A 13,982-nucleotide genomic window follows, 5' to 3' on the forward strand; every position below is an offset into this window, starting at 1 on the left:
GCAGAGGTATAAAGAGCAGAACACTAGTAAGACAAGGCCAGGAGTTATGTTATGAATGTGCTCAGAGTTACCTGCGCCATCTTAGGATGACGCTGTCACACGCACAAGCACTGCATCGTTGCAGTTCACAATAAAACAAAAACAAAACAAAAAACAGAGAAAAATAACCTCAAATTCAAATTTCAAAACCATTTATACAGGATTGAAATTGAATGCTTTAAACCGTGATCTTAAGATGAATTCATGTGAATGCACCAATAGCAAGTGGATTTTGCTGATAATTTAGATCCCAATTCGCCTTTCAATCTTGTCTGTCCCTCATCCCGTAACAAAGACCCTTCAAAGTCCTTTAAAACCGAAAAAAAAAAACCAAAGACAGAAACAATAAACAGAATGGAATCACATCCTCTTTTAAACATTTACAGAATAGTTCCACGACATTTTTTGGGGGGGGGGGGGGGGTGGGTGGCGGTGAGAGTTTGCTCTCTGTTTTCCCACACACACAAGCCAGGTTCCTTTCGCCCCGTCCTCGTACAGACTGAGCGAGAGACGGAGGCGGAGCGGAGCGGCGCTGGGGCTCTAGGCGTTCTGCATCTCTTTTCCAATCTTGTAGCTGAGGATCTTGTTCCAGTCGATCTTGGTGCGGGTGACGGGCAGCTGTCTGCGCAGGGCTTTGAAGGTGGTGTCTGACATGGTCTGATAGTTCTCACTGATGGCCGTCTGAGAGAAGAAAGAAGGTGTAAACAGTCCAGGTTTACTATCTGTAATTTGCTTCCAGCTGTCTTTAAAAAGTGGTATCGAGATATATCGTAGGTAGGTAGGTAGGTAACAGACTTTAATATAACGTAATCTGAGACGTGTTTTTTTCATACTTTTCCAGTGAAAGTGTTGTATAAGATACACATGTGCAACAAACTGTCATAAAAAGGTTGTGACAAATGCGAACGCAAAAGGTAACTCAGACACCTTACCTGGTAATCGTTTTCTGCGTTTTCAATGATTTTTACAAATTCCTTGGCAGTCTGGGTCTCATTCTAAGGGGTAAAAAAATTAACCCAGAAACTTGAAACGTGTTATGAGCAGTAATGACAGTATATCATCTCACAGTTCACACACAGATCATCTGAATTGAGATGGAAATATTTATCCATCTCAAGGACATATTAAATGAATAAAAAAAAGTATGTTATTAAAGACACAGTGGAGAGCTGAGCAGACATAGGAAGGTAAGTGAAGCTGTATAATAAGCATTAAGGAAAACACTCACAGACACTACGATCGATTCCTCCACTTCCTTATGGCTCACAAGCTGCACATTGCCATCTTCATAATAATGCACCTGAGAAAAAATTCAAATAGGTTTTCTCTCAAATTACAGACTTTCTTCCCTAAAATCACAACAAAACTGCTCAACTAATGTGCACAAGTTCAGCTGCCACTGTAGGCACAGTTAATGGTTTCGTAAACCAAATTTAATGGATTCAGCAAGGACTGTACCAAATGCAAATGTTTGCCATATGCGTGATGAAGTATATGAGTCTAATGGTACCAGGCAGCAGACTGGTGTAAACACACACCTGGATCTTGAGCACTCCTACCACCTGAGCTGTAGACTGGTTGATGGTAAACTTCCATTCTGACCTGCAACGTCCATTCCTACAGAGAGAATATAAACCAGCTTTATTCACTTCCCCTCATACGAGTGCATTCTTCCCCTCACACTTTGTTCTACATGGAGAAAGTGAACCAAATCAAAGAGCCTATACATATTTAGAAAACTGGTCATAAAGTATAAAAACACAAATAAGCACGTCTTGAGGACTGGGTAGAGAAACACCATGATAAAACATAAAAAGTTTATAATGCATAAATTTAGTGTCATCCACACAAACCCACAAATAATCTGTCATAACGTGAGACATGCTTACATGAACAACTGATTTGAGTGACTCACCAAAAGTTTTTAGGCTGAAACTGGTGGCCCTCGATGCAGGCGATGATAGTCTGTTGACCATCAACTGTCTTCCCGTATACCTACACAGAACAAGTTCATTTTGATTGGACAGATTCGAACAGTCTAATAATAATACCACCTATATCTGGCATGACACTTCGGCATTTCTAGAAATATGGCGGTCAGACAAAGCATCCACTGTATGACCCAATGTCCAATCCATGGCTCCAAAACTCTGCTTCAACTCAACCAGACGAGAGAGGCAAAACAGACTGGAGAGATGGCAAAGAGCAGTTTCAGCCACTTTGATTAGATTTAGATCTTTTAAGTCAAAACCAATGAGGGAGTCAATTGGCTGGGGGCAGCTGTGGATTCAGATAACTACAATCCAAGGAAAAACAAACACCGAAATATTCCCAGACCTCATCTTTAACCTGGTTTCGCTAATCAAGGCAGATCGACCTCATTATGACGCCAGTCATTTCCACTGATTACAGACCTCTAATTCCATATTCACATTTACAAAGTTGCATGTTCATTCCAGTAATTAGTCTGTTAGAATCCTGCTTGATTTTGGATGTTTTGCTGGCAAAGCTGTAAAAACAAGTAGCTGGGGAAGAGACGTGGACAGGAGGCTGTTTGGGTACCGTGCAGACTCCAGTGGGGTAGTGCTCTTTGACGTAAGCTTTGAGCGCTTCGTCGCAGGCGTCCCTCCAGGATCGAAGAGCAGCCTCGCCCTCGTAAGGCTGCGGATCGCTCGCCTCCTTCCTCAGGTGGTCAAAGCGAAACGACAGCCGGTTACGAGGGTCAAAGTACCGACCCTGGCCCAAGTCCCCATGCTCCGTAATGAGGACCTGATGATACGGAGAAGAAACGCCAAAACATACCCATTACAACAACGTTCAAACATTGTAACAGTTTCTCTCAGAATTTGACGAGTCTTTAAATATGTTCATGAGAGTGTAATTTTTTTACTCTTCTGATAACAGGCAGAGGTTTAAGCCATCTGAACAGCATTACCTTCTATAAGTAATGCCCAGTGTTGTTTTTTCTACAAATCCTCTCTGTAATTTTATTCCATTCTGGTATAATGTGGATTAAGCAATGTATCTGTGTGACATATAATGTAAACAAGTTTTGCTGTCCTTGACAGTGTCACACAGTGACAGTAATGATACTGATCTAAAGTGGAAGAGCCTTTTGTACGTGTGTGTTAAAAAAAAAAAAAAAGATAATAATAATAATAAGGTCTGAGGTCGAATGCATTCAGTCACTGCACAGGAGGAAATATGGTAAAGGTCAACATGTACAAGAGAACAAGGCGATCAGTTTTATCTTAATTTGCAATCTTCTTAAGTGACAGCCCTTATAGTGTGTATGTTTGCTTCCCTTCCCTACAGAAGCACATGACAGGGATTCTTACCGACTCTTCGAAACCTTCAAGTTTGGCAGGGGTGAACTGATCCATGTTGTACTGGGCAAAGGCACTGTTACAGAACGAGACAAAAGAGAAATTTAAAATAACGCTCTGGTAAATTAAAAAGAAGCTCTGGTAAATTCTAGTTGTCTGCATCTCGGAGAAAATTCACTTGAAACAGCAGCAGTCTGTAGCTATTTTATAAGCAAACAGCGTACATGTTTCCTCTTTTGGCAGACGGCTAATCTCCTTTGTTACGGGTAATTTGTGGTAATGATTGTGAAAGATTATGAAAATAAGATAGTACAACTGTAGGCAATATATTTCAGGTATCTGTGGCTGATAATCAAGAGGGTGTTTTGCAAGACTTAAGATTAACAGCTAAAAATAAGCCGTAGCCCTGCAGTAATATACAATTCATGGTAGCTGCTCCCCAGAATCTCTAACATATATTTCTTTACCGACTGAGGAATCTGAGACAAAGACACATATATATGTAGACAACTCACTGTGCTGCCCCCTCCCTGAGGAGGTTGTCGTTGTTGAGGAGAAGTCGTACATCTAGAAAACATAAACATACTCTGGTCATTCTCTTTTCCTTAAGTTACTGTCAGCTTCTGTACTTAACACGCACACATAAAATAAGTCCCTAGATGGAAACGTCAATCTGAGGTCACATAAAGACATTTATGGGATAACCGATGGCTCACCATTGAAGACTTCATTGAATTCGCCAGGGGGAGCATGGGTCACGAAGTTGGCTGCTATACGGACCTGTAGAAGAGTAGGTCACCTTAGTAACAAAGCACAACAACTGATCGAGAGACTTTCTTAAGTTAACTCTCAGAGCGGATATAAGAACAGGGTTTCGATTACTGGCAAAAAGACAGAACATCTGAGCAGGATTTTGCCAATCAATAGTTTTCTTTTAAATTGTGTAGCATAAATGGCCATTATGAATGGATATGGTTTGGCAGAGTTGAAAAACAGACCGTCGAGTCTTTGCGTGTGTGTGAAACAGTGGGTCTCAGAGGAAAACAGCAGCAGGCTGGGTCAGTATCAGTGATGTGTTTGCACTGAGGACAAGACTGCCTGAAGGTTACTGCTGGTGTCGCTGAGCATCAGGTTACAAAATTAGATTTGCTAACAATGTATTAAAGGAGCGCATTCTGCTTCTCCTGTTTAAGCTGCAGATTTTCCAGTGACTGCGGAAATCTCAGTAATGGCACCTACATATTTCCTCTCTCACAGAGCAAACACAAAGAGCAACTGAAAAAGTGCAGGTGTGAGAAATAGACGTTAACGTTGCGATTAGCTATCTTTAAGTTTGACAAATAAGGAATTGCAGTCAAACCGGTTTAAATCATGGAAATAATCATTATGATGTCTGAACTTCAGGACGCTGGCACTGGTGCATGAATTAAGCAGTGAAAGGTATTTCACAACAGCCTGAAGGTGAAAGACAAAGAAGGCAAGAATGACACATCAACACACCCTTGTCAACAGCACGTACTGTGCATTGTCAAATTCAATGGCACTGACTGCCAGTGGCATTTACTTTGCCTGTAAAGCTACCACCTTACACTCTATTTCCTCTCAACCTAGGCTTCCTGTGATATCGTAAACCTAATATTCAAGCAGAGAGTAACTGTTCATTTGCAGCTCATAGTGTCAAAATGTTCGCAGTAATTTTGAACGAGTCCAGTTCAGGTGCCAGTAAACTGTTATATTGCGAATGAAGCATCTGGCTCATTGAGACTACACAAAAATGCAATAACACGGGACCTAAAAGTGAACCGGTAGGTTTTTTATCATGACAACTAGTTCGAAAGAGTAGGGGTAGTTTCAACGATCGTTTCGATCCCCATTGTGACTGAAAGGAACCGTATTTAACAAACACTAATTATGTGCTCCACACAGAAGCTACACCGCAACTTCTGCTCCACCAAATCTAATCATCGCCGGCCAAATACGCCCCATTTCAGAATCAGGATACTTTTCAAACAGGAAGTCGAAATGCTCTGTAGCTACATTAACAGTTTAACAAATTATTAGGACTCTTACAAACACGGGGTCCATTACGAATAAAGACACAAGACGAAATGTCGTAAGCTTATTACTGACGAACGTGATAGCGATCTCCCTTCAGTTGAACACAGAACTGGGCGCTACCGAACTTATAGAGCAGCTGGGGAAGCTGAAGCTAGCTAGCTATGTTGAGCCAACTAACTTAGCTTAGCAAGCTAGAATATAACCAAAATCCATCTATATTTTGTATGCTGCGTCCGCCTTGTTGTTAAACATGTAACGTGAAGAAGAAAGCAGCTATATGCTCGTTATTAAATTAGCAGCAATCACAACCTGGATAACTATTTATGGCAGCTGTCTGACGTGACTTCCTTCACCGTTAGTCATTCTGACAGGCAAGCAAGCTAACATGCTAAACTAGCTCGTTCGTTTAAATACCTTAACACAAAAGAAAGACCGGATTGCTAATCATCTTGAGCAGCTGCACATGCAAGCATAAGCAAGAATATAATTATAGTTTGAAGTAACAGAAGGTCGAGCTTCTCCATGGACAGTTCGTAACTGCTTTGCTTGCAAAAACAAGAGAGTGACTGTTTACCTGGCTGGGACATACCCATAACAGGCTGGCTACTATTTGGCTTGCTAACTGGCTAGGGCTGCGATAGCCGGCTAAACTTGGTCAATCTCAGCGCTTAGAAGGAGCGTATGCAACGTTCTTACATTTCTGCGGACTAGGTGGTTAGTATTATAGAAAATAAGGATTACACAAAACTTTAAAAACATGTTTAACATAAATAAAAGCATTTACCTTCTCCTCGTCGGAGAGCGGTTCCTCAAAGTCGGTCATCTTTGCTTTTGCGGACCAGCCTCAATCAGCAGTGCATCATGGGTATAATACTGTCACAGTCATAACCATAATAGGTCAGAAGATGCTGATTGGTCCATGCAGAGACAGCGAGACAATATTACTTACTGTCGTTTCCCTGTCTATCGATAACAGTTGGACATATCATTTTGATTTATTGCTTCAAACATCTAACACCTTGTTCCGTGTTTCGGCTTAAACTGTTTGACATCTACTTTAGTTTCCAACAATAGTATGTAATTTGGGGCAGAAAATTTAACAGGCCTCAAAAGCTCTACTTTTAAATATATTTTCGAAGCACCGACATTTAATACACCGTTACAAACAGGTGTTTCATTAATTCCGAATTTTAGCTGAAAACAATAACAACAACAACATGCAGCACCCACAATATTTGCATGTGTATGCTAGTTTTGTTGTTGTTGTTGTTGTTTGTTTTGGGTTTTTTTTTTTTTTTTTTTGCAAAAAATGTTAAAATACCCTTTCCTGCACTAAAGCAAAGCTTGCCAAATCCAACCATAATGATCTGCTGACACTCCTCCATAGTAACGAATGCATTCTTGTCTAAGGTTTTTCTGAGAGTTGTGTCAGAAGAGACTAACTGGGCTTAGTGGTGTCCATTAGGAACTGGGAGGTTAAGACTCTTAAGCTCAACACACTAATTTGAGTGTCAGGATCTTAATTCATTTTCGATAAGGTTTTCTGCTCAAGCAGCCCTGCTGTAACCGCACTAATCATTGTTGAAAGGTGCTATTTAAGAGAATACATTGCTGACAAGATAAAAATCCAGACGTGAAGCAGATTTGAAACTACTTCTTTCAGACATTCTTTAGATTGATACTGGTCTTTTCAAGCCCATTTCACTGCATGCTCTTTCAGGCCACAATGCTGAGTTAACAAATTAAAATAGAGGGAAAAGAAGTGAAACTGCACCCCATATGAGAAAACCTTTTAGCGACTTTGTATACTTATTTTTTATATGTCTAAACAGTCCTTACTGCCCTTACCCCTACCACCACCAGCAAGTCTGTCTGCCTGTCTGTCTGTCTGTAGCGGACTCAGCAATGCAATTCAGTATATTGTAAAATTATAAAACTATTTGCAAAGCTATTATATGACTCTCTAAAACATGTCATTACTTTTTTGTTGATTATAAATCATGTGTATGTCAAGGAGATGTCTTTTGCATCAGAAAGTTAGGAAAAAAAGGCAAGGATTCTGAGAAGTAATTTAAAGGTTTGTACAGCTTTAACACAGCAACCAGTTCCTATGTGAACAGCATTTGTCTACTTCCTCCTTTCATAGTTCTTTAAACAAATACCTCAAGAAGAAGAGCAAAACTAGAACTCTGAAACTAATGTAATCCATACATGGTTGCCTTTTTTTATTATTACTTTTTTTTTTTTTTTAGTTTTGCACTTCTCATGTATTATTAGGTGCATTTATCAAAGCAGATCTTGTTATATGATACTGGTGTTAGCTAGGTTTTAGCTAGGTGCAATCATGATGTTAAGCGTTAATGTTTTGACTAATCAAAGATGAAGACAACCATTTCAGATAAGGGACTGATTGTATTTAATCAGTTTAAGTTTCTTGTTACCTCCACCACACATGACATTATCTGTTCCTGTGTGCTGGAGCATCATCTGATACTGAAATCACTGGGTGATTGAGTGGATGTGTGCAGATGAATCACTCACATTCAGCACCAAGGACAGCACCATATGTACCCATTATCAATTAATTTTCATTTAAAAGGACATAACTCATGTTGTCAGCACTAGTAGCAGATGAAGACCTTTGAAGGAATTTTACAATGCCAAACAAACCAAGCCCCCTGTACAATTTTAAGACCACAGAAACGGGTCAGCAAAACACTGTACACTGTGTCTCAATCAAAATGTGCCTTAGTAGGATCTCTGATTTTACAGGTAGGTGCATTGTATTTCATTGTCATCCACTGTATGTGGAGAAACTCTTACTATGCCAAGTTGCACATAAGTAATTAACCAGCCATGTGGTTCCATAATTTCAAATCCAGGTGACTCCCCTGTGGAGCCTAGTGTATCAACCGAAATGATGTACAAATGGTTTCACCCAAAAGCACAACGCAGACAGCTTGTTGTTATTTCATCTTCTTCTTTTTTTGTCATTCTCATGTTTTCAAATGATGAACATATCATTTAGGTACTAGCAACATGGTTACTTTACAGCCACTTTTGACATTGTACTCCCCATTTGTATTGACAGGGGGCTGTCTTGCTCATGTGGTAAGGGTTTCCCTCACGACAAATTCTTCCTGGGTTACGCCAGCAGGTGTCTCTCTTGTTATAGTGAATGGAAGTGGACAGGTTTGTGCTGGGTTTCACCAGGGAGGAACACAGTTACATCTCAAGTGAGTTACTGTAGATGTTGACTGTTCGCTGTATGGCTGTAAGGGGCGCCAGTAATATCATATTAACAGTTAGTCACAAACAGGTGTTTTTATTGTATTTACCATTAAGTCATCTATATGGACTTACACAAACTGCTTGTGATTTGTAGTCCCTGATTTGCGCTTTTTCACAAATTCTCTGCGAAGCAAAGAATTTGGCATTTTCAAATTTGTCAGGATCAGATCAGCACTAAAATGTACCTCTCACCTCTCTCTCTCGTAAGTTTGAGAAACTGTCCCTTTAACTGATAAGGCATGATGTGGATCATTGCTTAGAAGCTAATAAATGTCCGGGGGCCACCCCTGAGCCTCATGATGATGAACAAAACAGGCTTGCTCTGGAACTGGGGATTGGGAGAGAAAGAGAGAAGATGTCTTGATACTCCATACAGAGAGGACGGTGAGGTCAATCCCTCCAACTTCATTTTAATGTCCCAGAACTAATTTGCTCGGAGATGAGTGGGATCCAGTGGGGTCTTTAACCGGAGTAGAGAATGCCATATCTCCTCTCCACCCACCCATCCTGCTCCCAAACTCCAGGCTCATCATCCCCAGGCTTGTGTAACACCCCACTGGGACATAATAACGCATCTTCAGATTCTTTCACGCTTCTCCTTTCTAAGTCAGTAGGAGGTCAGAAGTTGCCAGAAGCAAATTCGAGGAACCTTTTACAACCTGCTGATCTTCTCTCTGAGAGTTTGTTCTTGCTATTGCTAAATAGGATATGCTGGTCTGGAGACTCCGCAGATGTCTCTGGATGACGTTGGAGGGGAAGAGAGGGTGAATATAAGCGTCAGTGGGGAGAACAATGAGAGCAGTGGAGGTGAATCGCTGCATGACTCCTGGATAACCAACAAAGTTCATTCAAAGCAGCTCCAAACTGCAATCTGAGTGACGCACATCGTCATGTTACGCCTGCAGGTGTTTGTTGAGCAGTTCCAATTCTTCTTTGCCCTTCCTTGACCTTTCAGTTTTGGTTTTGTGTCATTAGGTTCAGACGTGACGTACTGAGGTTTCCATTTAATGGTCAAAAATTGCAACTTTTCGATTTGGCTGACTTGACCACCCTGGTTCCTGTTCCAGGTATGAAATGTGACTGTTTCAATTTGCTCGACTTTGGCTGATCCTGGTTTAGCTTAACAGGGATTCAGCAGCAGACCCAGCAGTGTTTTTCACCCCCCATCAATGGCCTGGTAGTCTCTTAAATCCCAGTGTAAGAGTTCTCTTCCCACGGGGATTAGAACTTAAACATCCCGAGCGACACTGAAGCACAAACTGGAACAAATTTGAGTGTGAATTCCCCTGTAAAGAATTCTCATCGCACTACACTGTTTACCCTAGAATATTTTTCTCTTGTCACTGCTTTACCATTATGTGTATGGGAGAGAGAGAGAGAGAGAAACAGAGACAGAGAGAGAGAGAGAGAGAGAGAGAGAGAGTGAAAAAGAGAAAACGAGAAAGCTTCATGGCCACTCACAGCTTAGCAGACTCTGCTCTTTGATCTCTGGGGTGACTAACGTCAGTGTCCTCAGTGTGTTTATGTTTATTCTCTCTCCCAAAAAGCCAGTCACCTCACACTCTTGCTGCTCTCTCTGCTCTTCTATCTTTCCTCTCTCTCTCTCTCTCTCTCTCTCTCTCTCTCTCTCTCTCTCTCTTTCTCTCTCCCCAGAGGCCCCATCCGCATCCCCCCATTCTCGACCCCAGCTGCCCCCATACTAACTTGTAAACACAGTTAGGAGCACTATAAGGTGTTTACTCCACAGAGACCAAAGAATATCTTCCCTCTTGCCCTATTCAAACTAAATCCTATTTCTCACAAACTGAGGAAAACAAAATCAGTCAATAAATAATCTTTTTTTTTTTTTTTTTTACACCAAAAAATCTTTTCCAACAGGTAAACTGTCTCTCTCCTGAGGAGGTTCAATGTGTTTCCCATGACCTGGGCTTTTGGAAATATTACCTCTCTTTGATCCAAACAAAACCTATGAGACTTGCTCTTACACTTCAAGGGGAATTGTAACGTGACAGATCCTAGGCCTCTCTTTGATGTCGGAGGGGTGAGGGTATTATCCCCCTCCCCCCTTGCTCACCTCATGGCCCACATGCACACACAGCTGAGGCTTAGAGGTATCTTTGCTCTGGAAATGAGAGGAGGCAGTCATGTCTTCCCTAACAGCTGTACGTAGACATATGAAAAGAAAGTCTGATAGCGAGGTTTCAGCTTTGTTCCTACCTCAAAACAGACTCTTGACCACCTACTGCATGACTTTCTCCTTTTCTTTTCTTTCACTTCGCCTCAAAGAGGAATACCTGTGCACAGAATGGACCCATATGCGTCAACTATTTTCACTATGTTTTTGGCACGTCTTGTCAGTCACAGTTTACGTTCTGGGTAAAAATTACTGTTCGTCACTCAAATTACCGTTCAACACCAAATCCACTATAGGAAATGATTGCCATTGGAACTAGATGGATATATTACACACATATGAATTTTTATTGAGGATGCAAGCCAAAGGTATCATGTTAATAGGATATCAGAATATCTCATAATAAATTTGGTATTAGAAGCATTAAAGTGTTAGTTGGGCATGTCACTACGATGTTCCTGATGTATTCCTGATATATTTATGGGGAGAGCAACCTCTCTTAGTTACTGGCCCAGTGTCTGGTTTTCTGAGAATCCGAATAGGAACCAGGACATAGAATAAAGTGAGTTAAGGAGCCTAAACCTTCCACAACTATCAATGTGTCATTTGCTCAAACTTTACTCTGATTTGATTCTCAGCTCTGTTAATCAAAAACAGTGTGAAATCTACTTTTCTCTTTTTCTCTTTCATGCCCCCTCCTGTGTGCACAAGTATAAAAAGGCACTACATGAAATTTTATGACACAAAAAAAGACATTACAAGATAACAGCATGAAAATAATATGAAATATCCAATAGATCTATGTTTATTGTAGTAATTTAGAGGACACGGATACATTAACCCTCAATGTGGGGACCCTGACAACTTCACTGAGTCCATGTTGAATGTTTTATTGTCCGTGCTAAGGTCAATTAAGCATGAACCAGATAAGAGACTAAGAGCATAAAACAAAAATATTTGTGTCAGAGGAGTTAGAACTACCGCAGTAAAATAAGAATGTCATGTAGAGTCCATTTCCCTCTTTTACATAATGAAAATGACTATGTGTGGTTTGGTTAAAATATACTTAGATTTATTGTGTGTGTCACTGATCCAAGAAACTGTGCCTGTGATTTAAATGCGGTTGTGAATTTTCATTACAAACTGCCGAAAAAAAAAAAAAAAAAAAAAAACGAAAACAAAAGAAGGGGAAAAAAAGAAAGAAAGTTAAATAAATTGTTTAAAATTTAGCCAAATGCCTTTTCTGATAAGATGACTCCCAATCAGCAGCAGAGTGAAACCAGAAATCAGACACTTGCTTATGTGTGTTTGGAGCATCACTTTAGTTTTGGGTGATTATATTTTGCCTGCCATGTTACTGTACTCACCAAATCAAGTAAGCAAGTGGTTCAAGAACATTGAAAACTCAGCAGCTCTCCTTCAGAAGACACATATAATGAAAAGAGGACATTTAGTTCTTAGGGTTATTGCACTTCCACTTATTGCACAAGCCTGTGGTAACACAAGTATAACAGAACTATTATAAACAAACATTCTTATGAGAATATGATATGCCCATACATGTAACAATTACTTGTTAGGAACTTTTTGCCCCTGTGTGTTCATGTTTGTGTGTATGTGTGTGTGTGTGTGTGTGTGTGTGTGCGTGCGTGCGTGTGGCTGCTGCCTTCTATCGCTATCACCAAGTGGAAACTCAGGCCTCCTGGAAACTGTGCCTTCTGGACGCTTAATCTGTCACTGTCACTCATGGATCTACAGCTGCAATTTCAGTTTTCTCTTGCTTTTTCTACCCTGTTGAGCAATCTCTGTCTATTACAGCCCAGTATCTTCTCCATCAAAACACTCCCCCACCCACTCCTAACTGGAGACATACAGACATGTGAAGAATTCATGTGTTATGAAAACAAGAGTTTTTTTTTTTTGTACTTGGGAGAAATTTCTTCTGAACTCAGCACAGCTTATATTAGTCATGTGGATCTTTACTATTTCATTTGTTTCAGGGAAATGATCTTCACAACAGCAAAAGAGAAAGTTAACATCACCCCCACACATAGCTGAGGTTGTTTAAAATGGACATCACCCACACATAAATATGAAAATTCTTTATATCTGGTTTATCTGTCTGAGCAGCTGGATGTGAGGCTATGAGTCTATCACCTCTGCAAAGAAAATATTTCAAACATTACTTGTGTTTATTCCATTTAACAACATATTTTATATCTTTGTTTGAATTACATAACTGTTCAGGTAAATGTAACTCATGGCGTTAGAGCAAAGGTACTGCACTATGTAAGGATGGTATATGAAACATGCCAATAGATTTTTAGTAGAATGTTTAGCAGAATTTGATATGACAACCCAACTCCATCAGTGGCAATGCAATGACATAAGCCCCATTAACCTATTTGAATCAGCAATATCACATTTGAAAAGTAGAACTGAAACACTGTTGGATTAACAAATATATATATATATTTTTCTTTTTTTGTTTTTGCTTGGTAGGATGGTTTTACAGCAAAATGAGTCATTTCCTAGTATGAGTTAAGTGTCTTAGTTATCCATGAGTAATGCCGAATCAAGCTGTTTGTGTACTTCAGCGTGAATATATGTTGAATAAAACTGTGTCTCACAACCACAACACTCAAAACTGTTTGGTTGGAGAGATGCCTGTGACCTGTCCAAAGGCATGTTTTTCTCCAACACATAGACTGGCTCTTCTGCTTCAGTCACCCTATTAACATTCTTGGGCAAGGGAGTGCAGAACCACTAGCAAGGGATGGACGTTTGAGTCCTCCAGATAGCTGAGAGTTGGTAGAGGTGGAGTGGGGTCCTAGAATGGGCTGTGACAGGCTAGTTTGAGGCACAGTGTGAGCAGGGGGGTGGGGGTTGGGGGAAAGAGATGTGTCTTTCCCAGGATAGATTGCTCCACGGTGAGTTGGGAGCAGAGGTGACGGGAGTGGATGAGACAGGAGGTCAGGTTTGTTTGATGGCATAGCACCACAACACTCAGAGAGGTTTGTTTTTCCTTCCTGTATTGTTGTGGTGCAGGACCGGGGGGAAAGGCAATGTTATCTATTAGCTCAGGTAGGGCTCAATCAGATGGGGGGGGGGTGTCTAACCGACAGGTCCGAGAA

General features: G+C 40.6%; 1 protein-coding gene across 1 annotated transcript; it reads right to left on the reverse strand.

Annotated features, from left to right (window-relative positions):
- Positions 1 to 448: 448 nt before the first annotated feature.
- capza1b (capping actin protein of muscle Z-line subunit alpha 1b) lies at positions 449 to 6,254 on the reverse strand. Its single transcript, XM_030784619.1, has 10 exons — positions 6,208 to 6,254; positions 4,082 to 4,145; positions 3,881 to 3,932; positions 3,378 to 3,441; positions 2,602 to 2,808; positions 1,955 to 2,034; positions 1,578 to 1,656; positions 1,268 to 1,339; positions 972 to 1,034; positions 449 to 720 (listed from the first exon to the last, which is right to left on the reverse strand). Exons 1-10 carry the CDS (start codon positions 6,244 to 6,246, stop codon positions 580 to 582), a joined length of 861 nt encoding a protein of 286 aa, XP_030640479.1. The 5' UTR covers positions 6,247 to 6,254; the 3' UTR covers positions 449 to 579.
- Positions 6,255 to 13,982: the final 7,728 nt, after the last annotated feature.

This window comes from Chanos chanos, chromosome 9 (genome assembly GCF_902362185.1).
Source record: "Chanos chanos chromosome 9, fChaCha1.1, whole genome shotgun sequence".
NCBI lineage: Eukaryota > Metazoa > Chordata > Actinopteri > Gonorynchiformes > Chanidae > Chanos > Chanos chanos.